Genomic DNA, 17,003 nt, shown 5'->3' with positions numbered 1-17,003 from the left:
TTTGCCTCTTTTGGGCTTCTATTCTTGCTAGGACCGGTACCCCTGCCCTGCACATGCCTTATTGTATGTCCTCCTTGTAGGGACAAAGAGGTAATGATATCTTTGGAGCCTTCTTTCTAGCACAAAAGATAATACCTAAGGCACTACTGGAAAAGCCATCATGTGCATATTTCAGACCACTGGCACTAGGCATCTCGACACCAAGACCCCTGGCTCTAAGGACTGAGTGACTTATGATGGACATCTGGACCCCGTCCTTTTTCTGACCACTTCTTAGAGGGAGGTCTGAGAGGACACGGGCATCAGACCACAATTGTCGATAAATCCCCCAGACCCCAAGCAAAGACAAGACTCATGCTCCTTTCCTTTCCGAGTCTCCCAGATGCTCTGTCTGTATCTGTTCTTCCTATATCTTCAATCAACTGCTTTTACCTCCTGCTGGCTGGAGGTTGATTTCCATCCTGCATGGAGCCAAGGATCCTCTTGGCTAGTCCTGCGGGACCCTCTTGAGGTCTTGAGACCCTGCCTGCCTGCATCAAAGCTAAGAAGCTGGGACCTCGTTCAGGAAGTAGTCTGAAGCCGCTGAAAGTTTTTAAAGTTGCTTGAATGATCCAAATTTGTTACAGAAGTTTACAAGACTCAAGGATGTGGCAACCCTCACACTCTTGTGTTACTGAGTGTACAACATTCTTCACAATCCCTGTGCTCCTGGCTAAGTGCTGTTCCCTCAGTTCTTAATTTTAACATAGATCTCTAAAAAGCCTTGCTGACACCATCCCATTTCCTCCAAGCCTGGGCAGGTGCCCCTTTCCGGGTTCCCACACCCCCCATTGTGTCCGCCATCAGAGCCCATATCGCGGTGTTGTAATTGATTTGTCAGACTCTTCCACTAGACTGTGATTTCACTGGAGGCTAGGGACAGTATCTTATTCACCAGTGTGTCCCTAAGAACCAGCACAAGAGCAGCAAAGCGATGACGGATGGAAGGGCTGGGCTGAGGGTGGGGAGTATCCGTGATCACTCAGGTTCGCCCCTGTTCCATGTCAGTGAGTTTCTGGAGGACAATGGAAAAATCACAATTGTCAACAGGTTATGGATTTGGCGCCAATGTGCACTTAATTTGAATGAGCAGTCTCATACTCTCACGGGAAACAGAATTGGGGGAGGGGGGAAAGAACCAAAAAAAGCTCCGACCCCTCTCCTCCCCCCTCCTTCCTTGAGAATAAAACGGAAGCCATTGCAATTTCTAGGCACGCCCGGGAATTATTTGAGGAATGGTGAGGCGGAGGGTTACTAACCGGGACTACAAGCAGTAACCCTCCGCGCGGGTCTTGTAATCGTGGTGGCGACGCCTCAGACCACCAGGGGGAAGAATCGGACCGCATCCCGGACCTTGGGAGGTTTCATCCAACGAGGCGGGGGCTGCATAGAACTCTGGGGATTGTAGTTCTAGAGTCGTAATACACAATCTCGCGCGGTGCACCTCGGGAGTTGTAGTTCCGGACAGAGAAGCGGGGAACGCTTTAAAGCGCCAGTGGTGAGTTCTGAAAACTACAACTACCAAAGGGCTACGAGCTCCAGAGTAGTTTTTAGTTCCCGTCAGTTGACCTTCTGGGCTACTTCTGAGGGGTCAACTTGACTGGGTAAGTTGGTTTGGAGAAAGCTCTTGTTCTGAACTGAGATATGAGCCAACTTTTCCATCCTCCAGCCGGTTTTGGGGGCTGCTCGTCCCAATCCGAGGAAGTCCGCATTAATCCCTCATCCTTTTCTGTTTCCTGTTCAGACACCTCCAGTATCCACCCGCACCCTTCACCCTCCCACTGTCATCTTGTTCCTTCACTCCCAACGGCCCTGGAGTCCCACCCTGAGCTCTGGTGCTAGGACCCCCCCCCCCCCCCCACGACCCCTCTCTGAGCACACAATGTGACCTCCCTGAAACCTGGGCTTCTTTATGCTCCACACCTCCTGTGTGCTTTCTCTCTTACCCTCACTTTCCGGTTTTGCATGGTAGTGGAAGGAGGGTCGCCATTCCTTCTTCCTAGTGGAAGAGCCCTGGACTCCCCCCGACCCGGGGTCTGGTCCACCTCGGCAGCTCACTCGCTGTGTGACCTTGGGCACATCAAGCAATCTCTGTGGGGCTCCGCTCTTGATTGACACAGTGAAGATGGTAATCGCTCTGTCGGTCTTAGGGTGAGGCTGTGTTGTGGAGCCAACAAGCTAATGTGTGTGAAAGGGCTTTTTAAACTGTAAAGCCGGGGCGCCTGGGTGGCTCAGTCGGTTAAGCGTCCGACTTCGGCTCAGGTCACGATCTCACAGTCTGTGAGTTCGAGCCCCGCGTCGGGCTCTGGGCTGATGGCTCGGAGCCTGGAGCCTCCTTCCGATTCTGTGTCTCCCTCTCTCTCTGCCCCTCCCCCCGTTCATGCTCTGTCTCTCTCTGTCTCAAAAATAAATAATAAAACGTTAAAAAAAAAATTTAAACTGTAAAGCCTCCACAAGCGAGAGAGGTTATTTTTATTATAATTGTTAATGCTCTGGACGCCTCTTATCTTGGCTCCTTTTCTATCTCTGCCCCCTTGTTGCTCAAGCCTGCCTCTGGAGCACTTGGTGTCTCTATTCTCTAAGAGCAGGATGTTTCCTCACTTCCTCCAGCGCCCAAAGGTCTTTAAGGAGCTTTAAGTCTCCATAGAGCTTTGTCTGAAAGGAAGCCCCAGAGAAGTGTTTATCGTGGACTCTGTCCTGAAATAGCCAGTGATGAAAAGTCCACACAGCTGGCAAAAGGGTGGTTGATTTCTACTCACTGGAAACAGGGCCCCAGCAGGAGATGGACAGCTGCATTGTAGGCACTGTCCATTCCTTCTGGGCTCTTGTGGGCCTTTTTAGTACACTGTGGTTTGGGCTTGGGTGTTTCTGACCCAGAAAAGCTGGGAGGGAAGAATCCATTTTGCCAAAGGGCTTAATCCAGAAAAAATTTCTGAAAGAGACCTCGGCTGGGTATGGCGAAAGAGAGACATGGCATTATTCATTCATTTTTAAGATTTTTATGCGTACTTGAAACGTACCAAGCCATAGGCAATTATCAGCTTTCTTATTTTAATTTAACTAGAAGTGACTTCATTTTACTTAAAAAGAACTTAGGCTCAGAGCTACCATCTCTGGTTCTAGGGCCTTCTACGTTTCAGGTGCTTTATATACATTATTATAATATACATTATTTCATTTAATTCTCATCAACAACTTCACGAGTACTATTATTTCTATCCTATGGGATAAATTATCAGAGGCTTAGAACTTAAGGAACTGGCTCAAGATCACAGCCAATTAAGAATTGGAATTCAGACGGTCGCCAAAGCCTTTTTTACACTATACCATATAGCCTTGTTTTTAGGTAGAAAAGACAGATTAAAGAATTGAGGGAGTTTAAATCAAAGCCAAATAAAGAGGCATTTATTGGGTCCTTACTACATAGAGGAAGCCTGATGATAGATGGTTTGGCCTACAAAGAAGTATAAAACACAGCCTCTATCTCTAGTATATCCAAAGAAATGAGGCCTAAGTGTGTAAAAAACTAAATCAGATTCATTGGATAAATTAATTCTTGCCAGTAGTTATATGCAAGGCGCTACATTAAGCCTTGTAACCAGCAAGAACATGCTTCTAGGTGGCCATGGGGATTCAACTAAGTGAAATCTTAGTCATTATCATTTCATTAATATACAGTGGTGGGCTGGAACACTGTATACACTCAGTAAATATTTGTTGCATGCATACATCTCTGAATAAAAAGTCCTGTGTTCCCTCTGGACCAGAGGTTCTCACACCTTGCTGATGAGAAATATGGGCAGCTTTTAAAAACTGACCTCCGGGAATGAGGACCTTAAAATCTATATTTTTGAACGTTTCCCAGGTGATTGTGATGATAGGTTCAGGAACCTCTGAACTAGGTTCTACTTGAACTGTTCATAGGCAAGTCACTGATCGAAAACTGCTAGAATAGGCAGTAATCCAAGAGCTGTTCTAAAGCAGCCCGTGATTGGTTACCAGGTGAGGGATGTGGACAGTGCTTAGATTTGAGAGGAGGGAAGGTGGAAGGACTTGGGAAAGCACAGAGAACCGGGGATTTCTCTGGGCCTTGATGGGTGGAATAGGTTTGCATGGGTAGAGAGGCTTCTAGACAGGTTCCACCTTGAATTGTTTGGATGAGCTAAGCAAAGCAAATTAGAGACACCTGGACTCATTTCCTTGGAAAATTATATGGCATTTATTGGAAATGACTCTGGATACTTTGTGTGGGTGTCTTGTAGGCAAAATTGGATTTTCCCATTCCCCCCCCCCCCCCCAACTCCCCCCGCCTTCCTTGGACATCAGTTAATGTGAGCCCAGGGAATGCAGATTCATTTTTGGGTATGCCTCACTCTGGCCAATTAGCTTTCATTTGTATTTATTTCCAAACTTAATGACCCCCCCCCCCCCCCCAGAAACTTTCCAGGACTACCAGTGAGTTCTACTCCCCCATCTGTTTAGCAGTCTAACTCCACTTATCCTGATTTCCAATCCTAAGCACTGTTCTCTATATGCAGAAAGACCAACATCTTTTCCCGTAAGAAGCTAGTATCATTCTGGTCACCCAGTCCTGAAACCTGACTCATCTTTGGCTCTTGTCTCTCCCTTGCCTCCACAAATCCACTCCGTTGCCAAATCCCATTGTTTCTACATTTCACTCAATCAACACATATTTCCTGGATACTTCATAAGAGCCAGATACTATACTGGGCGCTTTAACTACATTATTTCATTTGACCTTCCTAGCAACCCTATGAGGATGGATAGCATCCCATTGTACTGATGGGGAATCAGGCTTAGTGAGATCGGATGCTCCACCCGAGGTAAGAAAGCTAGGCAGCAAAGGAGCTGGGCTCAAACTTGGCTCTTTCAGACTTAATATTGGTGATTTCCACACCCTCATTTCCAGAGTGGATTCCAACTCTTTAGCCTAGCTCTTGAGAGACTGCTACCCTCCGTATCTGTCACACGTTTCTTTTGTCACCTTGCATCCGTCACTAATGACTAGCTGTTTCTCACGTGTGCTTTCTTACCTCTGTGTCTTAGCTCATGCACTTTCTTCTCCTTGAAAATTAACTTTTACCACCTTCTCCCGCCCTCCACGGGCAAGCTACCAGAGTGTGTTTTCTTCTCAGAACTCCTACGTCTATCTGATCTTCTTATCTGACCTTCTTTGATGGCAGTTAGAACTTGGAGCTGCTTCATTGTCATGTGGGTGACATGTGCCCTGTTTCCCTGCAGAGGCCTGCCATTGGTTACACCCGCAACGACCAGGGGAAAAGCTCAGGCTATGAGACATGCTCATGCACATGCTCAGTTTCACTCTGGCTAACTGGTGCACTGACTACATCAGGAGCTCAGTTTCTTTTTAAAAAGAATTGGATTCTGCGGTGCCTGGGTGGCTCAGTCCGTTGAGTGTCCGACTCTGATTTTGGTTTAGGTCATGAGCTCGCGGTTTGGGAGTTCAGCCTCATGTTAAGTTCTCTGCAAATAGCACGGAGCCTGCTTTAGATTCTCTGTCTCTGTCCCTCTCTCTCTCTGTCCCTCACCTACTCACTCTCTCTCAAAAGTAAACATTTGGGGGCGCCTGGGTGGTTCAGTCGGTTAAGCGGCCGACTTCGGCTCAGGTCATGATCTCTCGGTCCGTGAGTTCGAGCCCCGCATCGGGCTCTGTGCTGACAGCTCTGAGCCTGGAGCCTGTTTCGGATTCTGTGTCTCCCTCTCTCTGACCCTCCCCCATTCATGCTCTGTCTCTCTCTGTCTCAAAAATAAATAAACGTTAAAAAAAAAATAAACATTTAAAAATAAGTAAATAAAAAGAACTGGGTTCTACTACTACAGAGTAGTAGAAAGAAAATCACTTATTATATTCCAAAGGTAAATAGAATGACGTTAGGATTATCGGTTATTGAGTTTTCCACTGGACCAGACAGTTGGAAGTTGGCAACCAGGAGATCTGTGTGTAGTAATAGATACACTTGTGATGTTGAACAGTTCACTTAACCTCTTAGGACCTTGATTTCTTCATCAGCAGCACGTGTATATACTGGGGAGGGTGGGGGAAGATTGATGGGAATGGTCTCTAAGGTCTCTTCTTGCCTAGACATGCTTGGACTTGAACTTTCTTTTTTTTTTTTTATAATTTTCTTTTTAACATTTACTTATTTTTGAGAGACAGAGCAAGACAGAGCACGAGTGGGGAAGGGGCAGAGAGAGGGGGGTTACACAGAATCCAAAGCAGGCTCCAGGCTCTGAGCTGTCAGCACAGAGCCCGATGCGGGGCTCGACCTCACGGAACGTGAGATCATGACCTGAGCCAAAGTCAGCTGCCCAACCGACTAAGCCACCCAGGTGCCCCAGGACTTGAACTTTCTGATCCATCCCAGAGTGTCTTAAAGAAAACAGAATAGTGTAATGACCAAAAATCTGGGGCTGGGACTTAGCGTATCGGTTTAGATGCTTTTGGTTCAGGCATTAGAAATCTAAAGTCAGTTTAAACAAAAAGGGGATTTACTGACTCATGTAACTAGAAAATCTAGGAGTGAGTGGGTCAGGCCTTTCATGTATAGTCTAGAGGTTTTTTTTTTTTTAGCAACTGATAATTTATTAAAGAGGTTGATTTAAGCGTCTGCAATGGTGACTTCAGCCTCAACTCCTGGCTCAATACTGATGGAAGTAATCCGCTTAACAGTCTCAGAAGGACTGTGCAAATCAGTGAGTCGTTTGGGTATCCTCATCTGAAAATGATCCCAAGTCTTAGAACCTTCACCACAAGGAGTTTTTGTTGTAGTGATTCTCAGAGTCTTGGTAGACATCCAAACTGGTCCTTTCACTTTGAGATTCTTTTCCTTTGCGCCTCTGATCAAGTCAGCACATACCTTCTCCAAAGATTTTATGTTGCGGCTGGGTAGACTCATTCTCATTTGGTGAATCGCCACCTCTGGTTCCACGGGTGTCTTCCCGGGGTCTTTAAAAGCCATGGCTGCAGTGCGGCTTCCTGAGCAACTTGGTGAGTCAGGAGCAGGAGCAGGGCCTCCAAAGCTCTGCTGTAGCTGCGGCCGTGTCTTCCTCAAAGGGTGAGATTCTTTTTTTTTTTTTTTTTTTAAGTTGATTTATTTATTTTGAGAGAGAGAGCATGCGCACATGTGCACATGAAAGCTCATGTGAGCAGGGGGTGGATGGAGGCAGAGAGAGAAGGAGAGAGGGAATCCCAAGCAGGCTCCACGTGTGAGTGCAGAGCCCCGCACCGGGCTCTGTGTCACGCACCTCACGAACCACGAGATCACGACCTAAGGCGAAATCAGGAGACGGACGTTTGACTAATCAGGAGACGGACGTTTGACTGACTGAGCCGCCCCTCATTTTAAGATAAAGAGAGTGTTAATGTCTTCACAAATAGGACTCACGTTTCTCCGATTTGCTCAACTCTGCTATCCATCCTCCTTGGGTAGCTTCGTCCTTGAAGTAGCAAAGCAGCTCCCACATTCCAAGGCTTTGTATCTGCACATCACTCTCATTCAAAACAAGAAAGAACTTTTCCGTCCTCAGGGATCAAAAGTCCTGAGCTTTGCTCTGAATGGACCAACTATGTCATGTGCCCGCTTTTCATCCAGATACCGACCAGGGGACACCAAGGGCTGATCGGGCAGCCCCGCCCAAGTCACACAGGAAGGCAAGATAGAATGCATGTTGAGAAGCTTGGCCATATTCTCCACTGTTAGAGCCACACTGCTCATGATCAAATTCTGGCTCTGTTAGCTGTATGTTCTTGGGTAATCTACGTAACTGGCAAACTCATCAGTTTCCTCATCTCAATTTTTCAATTAGTAATATAGCAAAGCACTTGGTGTCATTCCTGGCATTCCATAGGTGTAATGATGACGATGTTGCTGGTGATGATGAGGTTGCAGAGGGACAGAAGCCATGGCATTAGCTCCTGTTTAGGGAGCAGCCAAGCTCCTGGAATGTGGGCTAGTCCGAAGCACGCACACCTGCCACGTTCAAGGCTCCTGTTTGATCTCCTGCCACATCACACTCTTCCCCTATCGCTGCCCTTTCTTGCTCTGTGTAGAAGTGCTTTCCTTCCTCTCCCCTGCCTCCAGATCTTGCTCATACCTCAAGGCCCAGTCTAAGTGCCTCCTTCATAGTCAGTAGTGGAGGTCCGTGCTTTTGCAAACCTGCAACCGAGTCTCCGCACAAGCAGGATCAGTAGGGGTTAAGAGCTCGGGTCTGCATTAGACAGACGTGGGTTTGCTGCCTGGAAGCAGTATAACTTGGGAAAGCTATTCAACCTCCCTGTGCCTTAGTTTCCTTATCTGTAAACGGGGTCTTCATAGGACCTTCCTCAGAGATTTGTGGAGAGAATGAAGTGACGTACTGTATGTAAAGAGCTTAGTTCAGTGCTGACACAGAGCCAATAATACATCTTAGTCGTCGTTATTCCTAGCCTCATGAGGACACAGCCTGGGTTACATTCTACGCAGAAGTTACTGCTGTGCTGGGCACATAGTAGGTGCTGAGTGAGCACTTGGCAGTGGGTTTTGAGAAGCATGGAAGCTCTCTTTCCTTTCCCCAACCATCTCTTCACCCTGCCCCCAACAACAAAGCAGCCCTTAAACCTTGGCAAAGTCAGGGTAGCACAGTGGTTGGTGTGGAAGACTGAACGAGTCCCTGACAAGGAGATGGGGTGATAAGGAGCAGTGGACACGGGTGGCAGATGACACATAGAATCAACAGGAAGCTAAGAGGAAACCAGCAAGAGGCTCTTCTATGTTCCACCCTCAGCCATCAAGTTCAGCGCTGCCCAGGTCGTTGTTCGTCTCAGCTGGTGATGAAATGGGGGTCAACCAGTCCGTGGGCTTTCCCCCTGTCACAGGACCCCACCTCGTAGGCTGCGGGGATGTGATGGAAGGTCAGAGTCTCCAGGTAAGCGTCTCCGGCTCTGTCCGCACACACCCCTGCTGCTTTTTCCTGCACCGTGACTTAATAGCCATCCCGATGAAACAGAGAGCTGGTCTGGATTTGGTGATAGAGCCCCCAAGTCTGTCTTCCCTGACCTTTTTCTTCGTCTCTCCAGTTAGAAACCTCTCGGTAGCCAGAGATGGGTTCTTTTGCCAGCTAGGAGGAAAGGGGGTGCGGGCTCTGGCTCCAAGGGCAGCTCTCGGGCTTGCGGCCTTATCTTTAGAGCAGATGCCTGATGCTGGGAACGTCTTCAGTCTCCTGCTAATCTGAAGGTATGGGAGGAGGAGCCGTGGGCCATGTGCTGTTGGCCTTTGACTCCCTGACCTGGGTTGGAAGACATGCTCCTCTCTCTCCTCTCCTGCCTTCATCCATTTTCCCTCCTGCTTTGGTTCCAGACTTTCCCTCCAACAGTTCCTAGGTGCTTCTCTGCTGGCCCTTAGACTTCCCCTCTCTCTTGAGAGGCACATACTTCCTGTTAAGCCCTCACCTACTCCTGTGTAAAATGAGGGTGCTGCCGCTTCCAGAGAACTGCCCTGGGTGATGCCCCCCCACCCCCACCCCATCCAGCACGAGGGCTAATCTCACTCCTGGGGCTCCTCCAGGCCTGGGCTCAGGGCCAGAATTGAAATCTTTCTGATCCAAGCACTGAAAATATTTTGGTGCTCCCAGATGTAATTCACAGTATAGTCAGCTATTTGAAATCACATAAGCCTTACATGTACGCTAAAAATAAATTTGCTCCTTTCTGGATTTTCTGGGTGTGAAATTCAGGTATATGAATTAGAGCTTAAGTTCCCCATTTTGGTGCCCTGCCCCGCTGGCACCTCAGATACCCTCTGAGTGTGTCTGATGGGAAGTCTAGCAGAGTCAGGCTTCTTGCTCTGAGCAGTTGCTCTCTTCTTTCCTACAGGGGAGCTTCTTTCGACTGTTCTATCCCTGCCAGGAGTCAGAGGAGACCACGGAGCAGCCCCTGTGGATCCCCCGCTATGAGTATTGCACTGGCCTGGCCGATTACCTGCGGTTTAATAAGCGCTGGGGGGGTTTGCTGTTCAACCTGGCTGTGGGTAAGGGCTGGCCTCCCCGCCCCGCCCAGATGCTTTCCCAGCTTCTTGGTTATGTTTCTAGGAGAGATCCCTAGGCGCACACAGTACCATTAGTTTGCATTTTCCAGCCCTTTTGTCACGGGGCGTGCGTCAGCCATTGCAGTGTGGAGAATTGGGAGAGGATTATGTACATAAGAGCTTTGGTTATAGAGTTAGATTGTCGTGGATTTGAATCCAGACTTTCGCGTTTACAGTTCTTCCTTAGCTCTCCTCTCTCTGGGGAAAGTCACACTGAGTCATCTACTTCCCCCAAAGGCCCCACCATTAAGAAGTCTACCCACCGCCTTGGCACCTCAGGGGTCGTTCAGTACTTGTTGCATTTATCTTCCCATTTTCTATTATATTTGTGCTTGCTAGGGAAGAAAAGGGGAAAGAAAAGGTGACTGTTTGCCCTGGACTGCTCAGGGGCAAAAGGTGGTTCTCCAGTGAGGAGGGGCATGTGTCCCCATGCATGCCTGTGCCCAGGCTGCCCTTGGGAATACAGATCTGGGGCAGCCAGAGATTCTATAGCCCGTGTCTCTGCCAGGATCTTGTCGCCTGCCTGTTAGCTGGAATGGCCCCTTTAAGACAAAGGATTCTGGATACCCCTTGATCATCTTCTCCCATGGCATGGGAGCCTTCAGGTAAGAGCTTCTGTCCCCCAGAACTTGTCATATTCCTCAACCAGTGACAGCAGCTGAGTCTGAACTTCTTCTCAAAGGGCAGAGGAACAGACATTTCCACCTGCCAGCTGTCTTATCTCCCATCTGCCTCCTTCCACCTTCCCTTAAAGGCCTTTCCCAAGCCCCTTCCACCTGGTGGAGTCTTTCAGCAGGCTTCTCATGTTCAGCATTTATAATGAAACAAACAACTTATTTTCTGTTCATCTTTATTTAAACAGAAACATTTATAAATAAACACTTTTAGTCCTCTTTCTATGTAACAGCACGGAAGTATTAGAAAGGAGCTTAAGCCTTACAGAGTAATTTCTTCACTGTATATGGAGGGACAGCTCTGCCATGGCACTGATATAACAGTAAGACGGGCTCACTCCCTGCACGCCTGGAGCTCAGAGCCTCACCTGTGAATCTCAGCCACACCGCCGCCGCCCCCCCACCCCCCACCCCGTGGGAGCCTGGGACAGTGGTAGAACTCTCCGAGCCCAGATTTCATCATCTGTTGGATGGGGATGCTGCTCCCACAGCGTGGTTTGTGAGGATTCAGTTAGACTGGCACCTGGAAGTGTCCACACACGCAGCTCTCTGTTTCCCTATGTCGAGGAACCATGGGATGGTGAATGGTAAGATCTCTCCTACCACACTTGGGTAGGCTCTGCCTGAGTTTTATAAGTCAGTATCCATTCAGAATTCTTCCTAGGAACCCTGATTTCTACATCTTGCTGTGTTACATAGCTTAATAACTATAGTCTGTGTGTTCCTGTGTAAGTTTGTGAAGATTCTGTCTATAGGTTCATTATCAACATATAAGTCTGGCTTATGTCCTAGAAGGTTACACATCTCAAAGGCATCTATTTTTGCCTCTCCATTCCCTAAACCATTGTCGACACGGTAGCCAGGGAGATCTGTTTTAAAAAGCAGATAGGACCGAGTCATTTCAGCACCTAGAGCAGTGCCTGGCTGATGGTGGGTGCTCAGTGAATATTGTTATATAAATGAACGACTGTCGCTTCTGTATTTAGACTTTTTAACAGTCCTTTGAACTTAATTCAGTTCTTGTCATGGCCTTACGTGGATGCAGGTCCCAGACAAAGTTTCCAGCCTCAGTTCTAACTACTTGCCTCACTCCGGCTCTTGAGACAAACTGACCTTTCACTTCTGTAAAAGCACTATGTTGTTTTCTGCCTCAGAGCCTTTATCTGTGCCGTGCTTTTTGGCTGTTTCCGTTGCCTGAAATATTTGCTGTTCTGCTTCTCTCTTCCTCCTCTGGCCCCCCAACCCCTTCATCTTTGCCTGGCTAATTCCAAATTAACCTCAATGTCTAGTTTGGATGTCACTTTTAGGGACACCCATTCTAACCCCTGCATTATATTAGTTTAATTTTTTCAGTAATGTACTTTCATAAGACAATATCTAGTACTTCTCAGTACTTATCATAATTATAATGAATTAACTATGCGTGATTTTTTTTTTTAATTAAAAATTTTAAAAAAATTTTTTTTAATTTATTTTTGGGAGAGAGAGAGAGACAGAGTGTGAGCAGGGGAGGGGCAGAGAGATAGAAACACAGAATCCAAAGCCGGCTCCAGGCTCTGAGCTGTTAGCACAGAGCCTGACGCGAGGCTCAAACTCACAAAGTGTGAGATAGTGACCTGAGCTGAAGTCGGACACTTAACCGACTGAGCCACCCAGGTGCCCACGTGTGATTATTCTTTAAGGTCTGTCTTTTCTACTAGATTGTAATTTCCCTGAAGGCAGAGACCATGTCTGTCTTCTATCTCTTCCAGCGCCTAGGCCAATACCTGGAAAGTAGTAGTCTCCCAACAAATATTCACTAAGTGAATACAAGGGCTATGTTTTGCTAGGTTCTCATTCATTTAGCAAATATCTGTTGAGCATCTGTTCTGTGCCAGCCCCTTGGCATGAGAAGGTGAGTCCTATGGAGATAAACATCAAGGAATTGCATCCACTAGGGGAGCCTAAACGTGGACTCACACAGCTAGCCCATGGCAGGAAGTGGAGAGTAAATGTGGAGATGCGGCTCAAAAGGCAAATAGATGGGTTTCAATGTTGCTTTTTTTTTTTAAACTTTTTAAAAACATTTTTGTTTATTTTTGAGAGACAGAGACAGAGCGTGAGCGGGGGAGAGGCAGAAAGAGAGAGAGACACAGAATCCGAAGCAGGCTCCAGGCTCTGAGCTGTCAGCACAGAGCCCAACGCGGGGTTCGAACTCATGGGCTGCGAGATCATGACCTGAGCTGAAGTCGGACGTTTAACCGACGGAGCCACCCAGGTGCCCTCAATGTTGCTTTCTTATTCAGTAAATTCGGTACCTGCCATATGCCGGGGCTTGTGCTGGGGTTGAGTATTCAGTAGTGAATAAGATAGAGTCCTTGCCTTCAGAAAGACTGTAGTCTAGCAGGGAAAAAAGTAAGAAACATCCTCATAAGCTCACAGGTATTTTATACAGACAGCAGGTGAGCACATGACTTTGGAGAGTGGTCTTTTTGGTCTAAGAATGTGTATTGAGACTTCACCCCTCAGTTGACCTGGGTGAGCCAATTATAAATACTCATCAATAACCAGAATGAAATTCCTAGAAAAGGGTCGCCTGGGTGGCTCAGTCAGTTAAGTGTCTGACTTCGGCTCAGGTCATGACCTCATGGTTCGTGAGTTCGGGCCCCACATCGGGCTCTGTGCTGACCACTCGGAGCCTGGACCCTGCTTCAGATTCTGTGTCTCCCTCTCTCTCTGCCCCTCCCCCACTCACGTTCCGTCTCTGTCTCTCTCAAAAATAAACATTAAAAAAATTCCTAGAAAAAAGGCAGGGAGGGAAAGGGACATGGTTTCCTCTTGTTGCCTGTGTGGTTACATTGGGGATTGGAAATCCTTCCAGACCTATGGCTTCCCATCACAGGGAGGAGTATGTGTATTTAAATGTTACCTGTTTATTGGGGTGCCAGTGTGGCTCAGGTGGTTAAGCATCCGACTCCATTTTAGCTCAGGTCGTGATCTCACAGTCATGAAATGGAGCCTCACATTGGGCTCTGTGCTGAGCGTGGAGCCTGCTTGAGATATATTCTCTCTCCCTCTCTCTCTCTCTCTGTCTCTGTGTCTCTGTTTCTGTCTCTCACCTCCCTGCCCCTCCTCCCTCACATGCTCACACGTGCTCTCTAAATAAATAAACACACAAATACATAATGATGTGCCACTGTTCCTTTGGTTTTCACACAGTCCTGTGAGGTAGGTGGGGGGTCAGTGGGGGGGCGGGATGCATATTTTACAGATGACCAGGCAGGCTCTGAAAGGCAGACTTGCCCAAGGTTACACAGTTTGAACTGGGAAAGGATCAGAAATCTCTCTGGCTCTTACGTCCAATGCACTGCCTCCCTTGGAGAAGTGAGAGAAGGTGAGAATCAATTTAATGTCTGTCCTTCCTGACCTTTCTGAATCAGTTAGGATCCAAACAAGTTGTATTAACAGAAGAACTCCAAATAACAGTGACCTAAGCAATATGAAGTTTTTTTTTTCTTGCTCAGATAAAAGAAAGCTAGAGGTAGACAGAGATGATATGGTACTTCCACAGTTAAGCAGAGAGCCAGACTTCTTTTATCATCTTGCTCTGCCGTGTGTGGCTTCCATTTCTAAGGCTATCTGATGACCTCAGGTGGCTGCTTTTGCTCCTACCGTGACACCCACAGTCCAAGCAATAGGAAGGGAGAACTTGCCTGAAAGTTCTGTACAACACTGTACAACAATGAGACTAGAAAGTTCTAGTCCCATTGACTAGATCTACTCTGTCCATTATAGTAGCTTTTAGCTGCATGTGGCTATTGAACATTACAAATATGGCTGGTCTAAACTGAGATGTGAAGTGTAAGGTATACACTGGATTTCAAAGACTTCATATGGAAAAAAAAAAAAAAAGAACTTAATAGAATATTTCATTAATTCAGACATTCTTTTTATTTAAAGTAATCCCGGGAGCCTGGGTGGCTCAGTCTGTTAAGCGTTTGACTTTGGGTCAGGTCATGATCTCGCGGTGTGTGGGTTTGAGCCCCATGTCAGGCTCTGAGCAGCCTGGAGCCTGCTTGGGATTCTGTGTCTCCCTCTCTCTCTGCCCCTCCCCGACTCGCACTCTGTCTGTCTCTGAAAAATGAATAAATCTTTTTTTTAATTTTTTTTTTTTCAACGTTTTTTATTTATTTTTGGGACAGAGAGAGACAGAGCATGAACGGGGGAGGGGCAGAGAGAGAGGGAGACACAGAATCGGAAACAGGCTCCAGGCTCCGAGCCATCAGCCCAGAGCCCGACGCGGGGCTCGAACTCACGGACCGCGAGATCGTGACCTGGCTGAAGTCGGACGCTTAACCGACTGCGCCACCCAGGCGCCCCTGAAAAATGAATAAATCTTAAAAAAAAAAAAAAAAAATTAAAGTAATCTCTATACCCAGCGTGGGGCTCAAAGGTTCAAACTCATGACCCCAAGATCAAGAGTAGGATGCTCTACCAACTGAGCCAGCCAGGTGTCCCTAATTCAGACATTTTGATTATATGTCAAAATGATAATGTCTTGGCTCTATTGAGTTAAATATAACATTATTAAAATTAATTCCACCTGGGTTGTTTTTTGTTTTTTGTTGTTTTGTTGTTGTTGTTGTTGTTGTTGTTGTTGTTGAGTTTAAAACATACATCAGGGTGCCTGGGTGGTTCAGTCAGTTGAGCTGAAATCAGTCTGTTGATTTCAGCTCAGGTCATGATCTCACAGTTCATGAGTTTGAGTCCTGCAACGGGCTCTGTGCTATCAGTACGGAGCCTACTTGGGCTTCTCTTTCTCTCTCTCTGCCTCTCTCTCTGTCTCTCAAAAATAAGTAAGTACACATTAAAATATATATCTACTAGAGAATTTTAATTAATTATGAGGGTAGTATTATATTTCCATTGCTGGGCTGAAAACTTAATCACACAGTTAAACCTGGCTGCAGGGGAGGCTGAGAAATGTCATAATTGATGGCATAACTGTATCTTGAGCTGAAAATCAGATTCTGTTACTAAGGCGGAGGGAAAAATAAGTGTTTAGAGTAGGCAGTGAACAGTGTCTGCCATATTGCTTTTTTTCTGGGAAGTTGGAGGACAGACCAAAAAAATCACATGCTAACTGACAGGGGCAGATTTGCATATTACAGAAATAGCCAGCGTGTCTGTCTTTGAGGATCTGACCAACGAATTTGGGAGACATACAACATATAGACAATAAAAATGCAATTGTCAAAGTAGCCAAACTGTATTGGGGGGTGCTGGAGGAGATAAGTCAAGGTTCATATGGGGTTGAAAACATCATGGATGGATTTCCACATGCTTCTTGGAACCTTGGGGAGACAAGTGGTATGCTGGCCGGAGAAAGTACCTTGAGGAGGGCTATTCCAAAGGAAGCTTCCTCCATTCAATCTTTTGAGATGGTCACTACCCAAGTATGGTTGGATTGGGGGCTGCAGGTGGGCAATTCTTTTGACCACTTCTCTCTTTCTTCCTTCCTGCGTCTCTAGGACACTGTATTCAGCCTTCTGCATGGAGCTGGCCTCCCACGGCTTTGTGGTGGCTGTTCCAGAACACAGGTGAGGGGACGGCAGTCATAACGAAGTATAATAGATTGGATGCCTGCCGTGGGCTAGGATATAGGCTGGACCCATATTGAGATGGTATTTTTAGTCTTCACAACAACCACGCAAAGCAGGTATTATACTCATTAAAAAAAATTTTTTTTTAATGTTTTATTGTTTCATTTATTTTTGAGAGGGAGGGAGAGAGAGAGAGAGAGAGAGAGAGCGCGCATGCACGGGTGAGGGGCAGAGAGAGAGGAAGACACAGAATCCAAAGCAGGCTCCAGGCTCCGGGCTGTCAGCACGGAGCCCGATGCGGGGCGTGAGCCCACCAACTGGGAGATCATGACCTGAGCTGAAGTCGGTCACTTAACCGACTGAGCCCCCCAGGCGCCCTTATACTCATTTTAAAGGTGAGGAAACCACGGTTCAGAGGTTCACTTGCTGAAGGTGACACTGCTAAATTGGGGTTCAAACCTATCAGTCTTCAATTTCAGGGTTTTTCTCCTCTCCTGTGTATGCCCCCAGATCTTTTTCCCTCCTGGCCAAAGGATGATCCAGGGTATCTTGGTGGAAATGGAGGATTTGGTAAAGGGGAGAAATAAGCTGAAGAGTGTCTTCTT

At 47.0% G+C, this 17,003-nt stretch overlaps 2 protein-coding genes and 1 long non-coding RNA gene across 5 annotated transcripts in view; 1 reads left to right on the top strand and 2 right to left on the bottom strand.

The window, feature by feature from the left end:
• Nucleotides 1–586: 586 nt before the first annotated feature.
• Nucleotides 587–1,391, bottom strand: LOC122227224. The gene is made up of 2 exons (XR_006205927.1): nt 1,299–1,391; nt 587–1,054 (listed from the first exon to the last, which is right to left on the bottom strand). It is a non-coding gene; the product is annotated as an uncharacterized LOC122227224 (long non-coding RNA).
• A 171-nt stretch (nt 1,392–1,562) lies between these two features.
• The window catches only part of PAFAH2 (platelet activating factor acetylhydrolase 2), a 64,281-nt gene continuing 48,840 nt past the window's right edge, over nt 1,563–17,003 (top strand). For 2 of the 3 annotated variants that reach the window (XM_042951583.1, XM_042951582.1), the window contains exons 1-5: nt 1,563–1,643; nt 8,845–8,985; nt 9,932–10,085; nt 10,651–10,747; nt 16,327–16,395. In XM_042951583.1, coding sequence (XP_042807517.1) covers nt 8,896–8,985; nt 9,932–10,085; nt 10,651–10,747; nt 16,327–16,395 — 410 coding nt within the window. In that variant the 5' untranslated portion in view covers nt 1,563–1,643; nt 8,845–8,895. The remainder of the gene's footprint in view (nt 1,644–8,844; nt 8,986–9,931; nt 10,086–10,650; nt 10,748–16,326; nt 16,396–17,003) is intronic. The other variant, XM_042951584.1, reaches the window with a different exon arrangement.
• On the bottom strand, nt 6,681–7,040 carry LOC122227222 (40S ribosomal protein S20-like). Its single transcript, XM_042951585.1, has one exon. It carries the CDS (start codon nt 7,038–7,040, stop codon nt 6,681–6,683), a length of 360 nt encoding a protein of 119 aa, XP_042807519.1.

The sequence above is a fragment of the Panthera leo genome, chromosome C1 (assembly GCF_018350215.1).
Source record: "Panthera leo isolate Ple1 chromosome C1, P.leo_Ple1_pat1.1, whole genome shotgun sequence".
Taxonomy (NCBI): domain Eukaryota; kingdom Metazoa; phylum Chordata; class Mammalia; order Carnivora; family Felidae; genus Panthera; species Panthera leo.
This window is presented reverse-complemented; position numbering and strand designations above follow the sequence as displayed.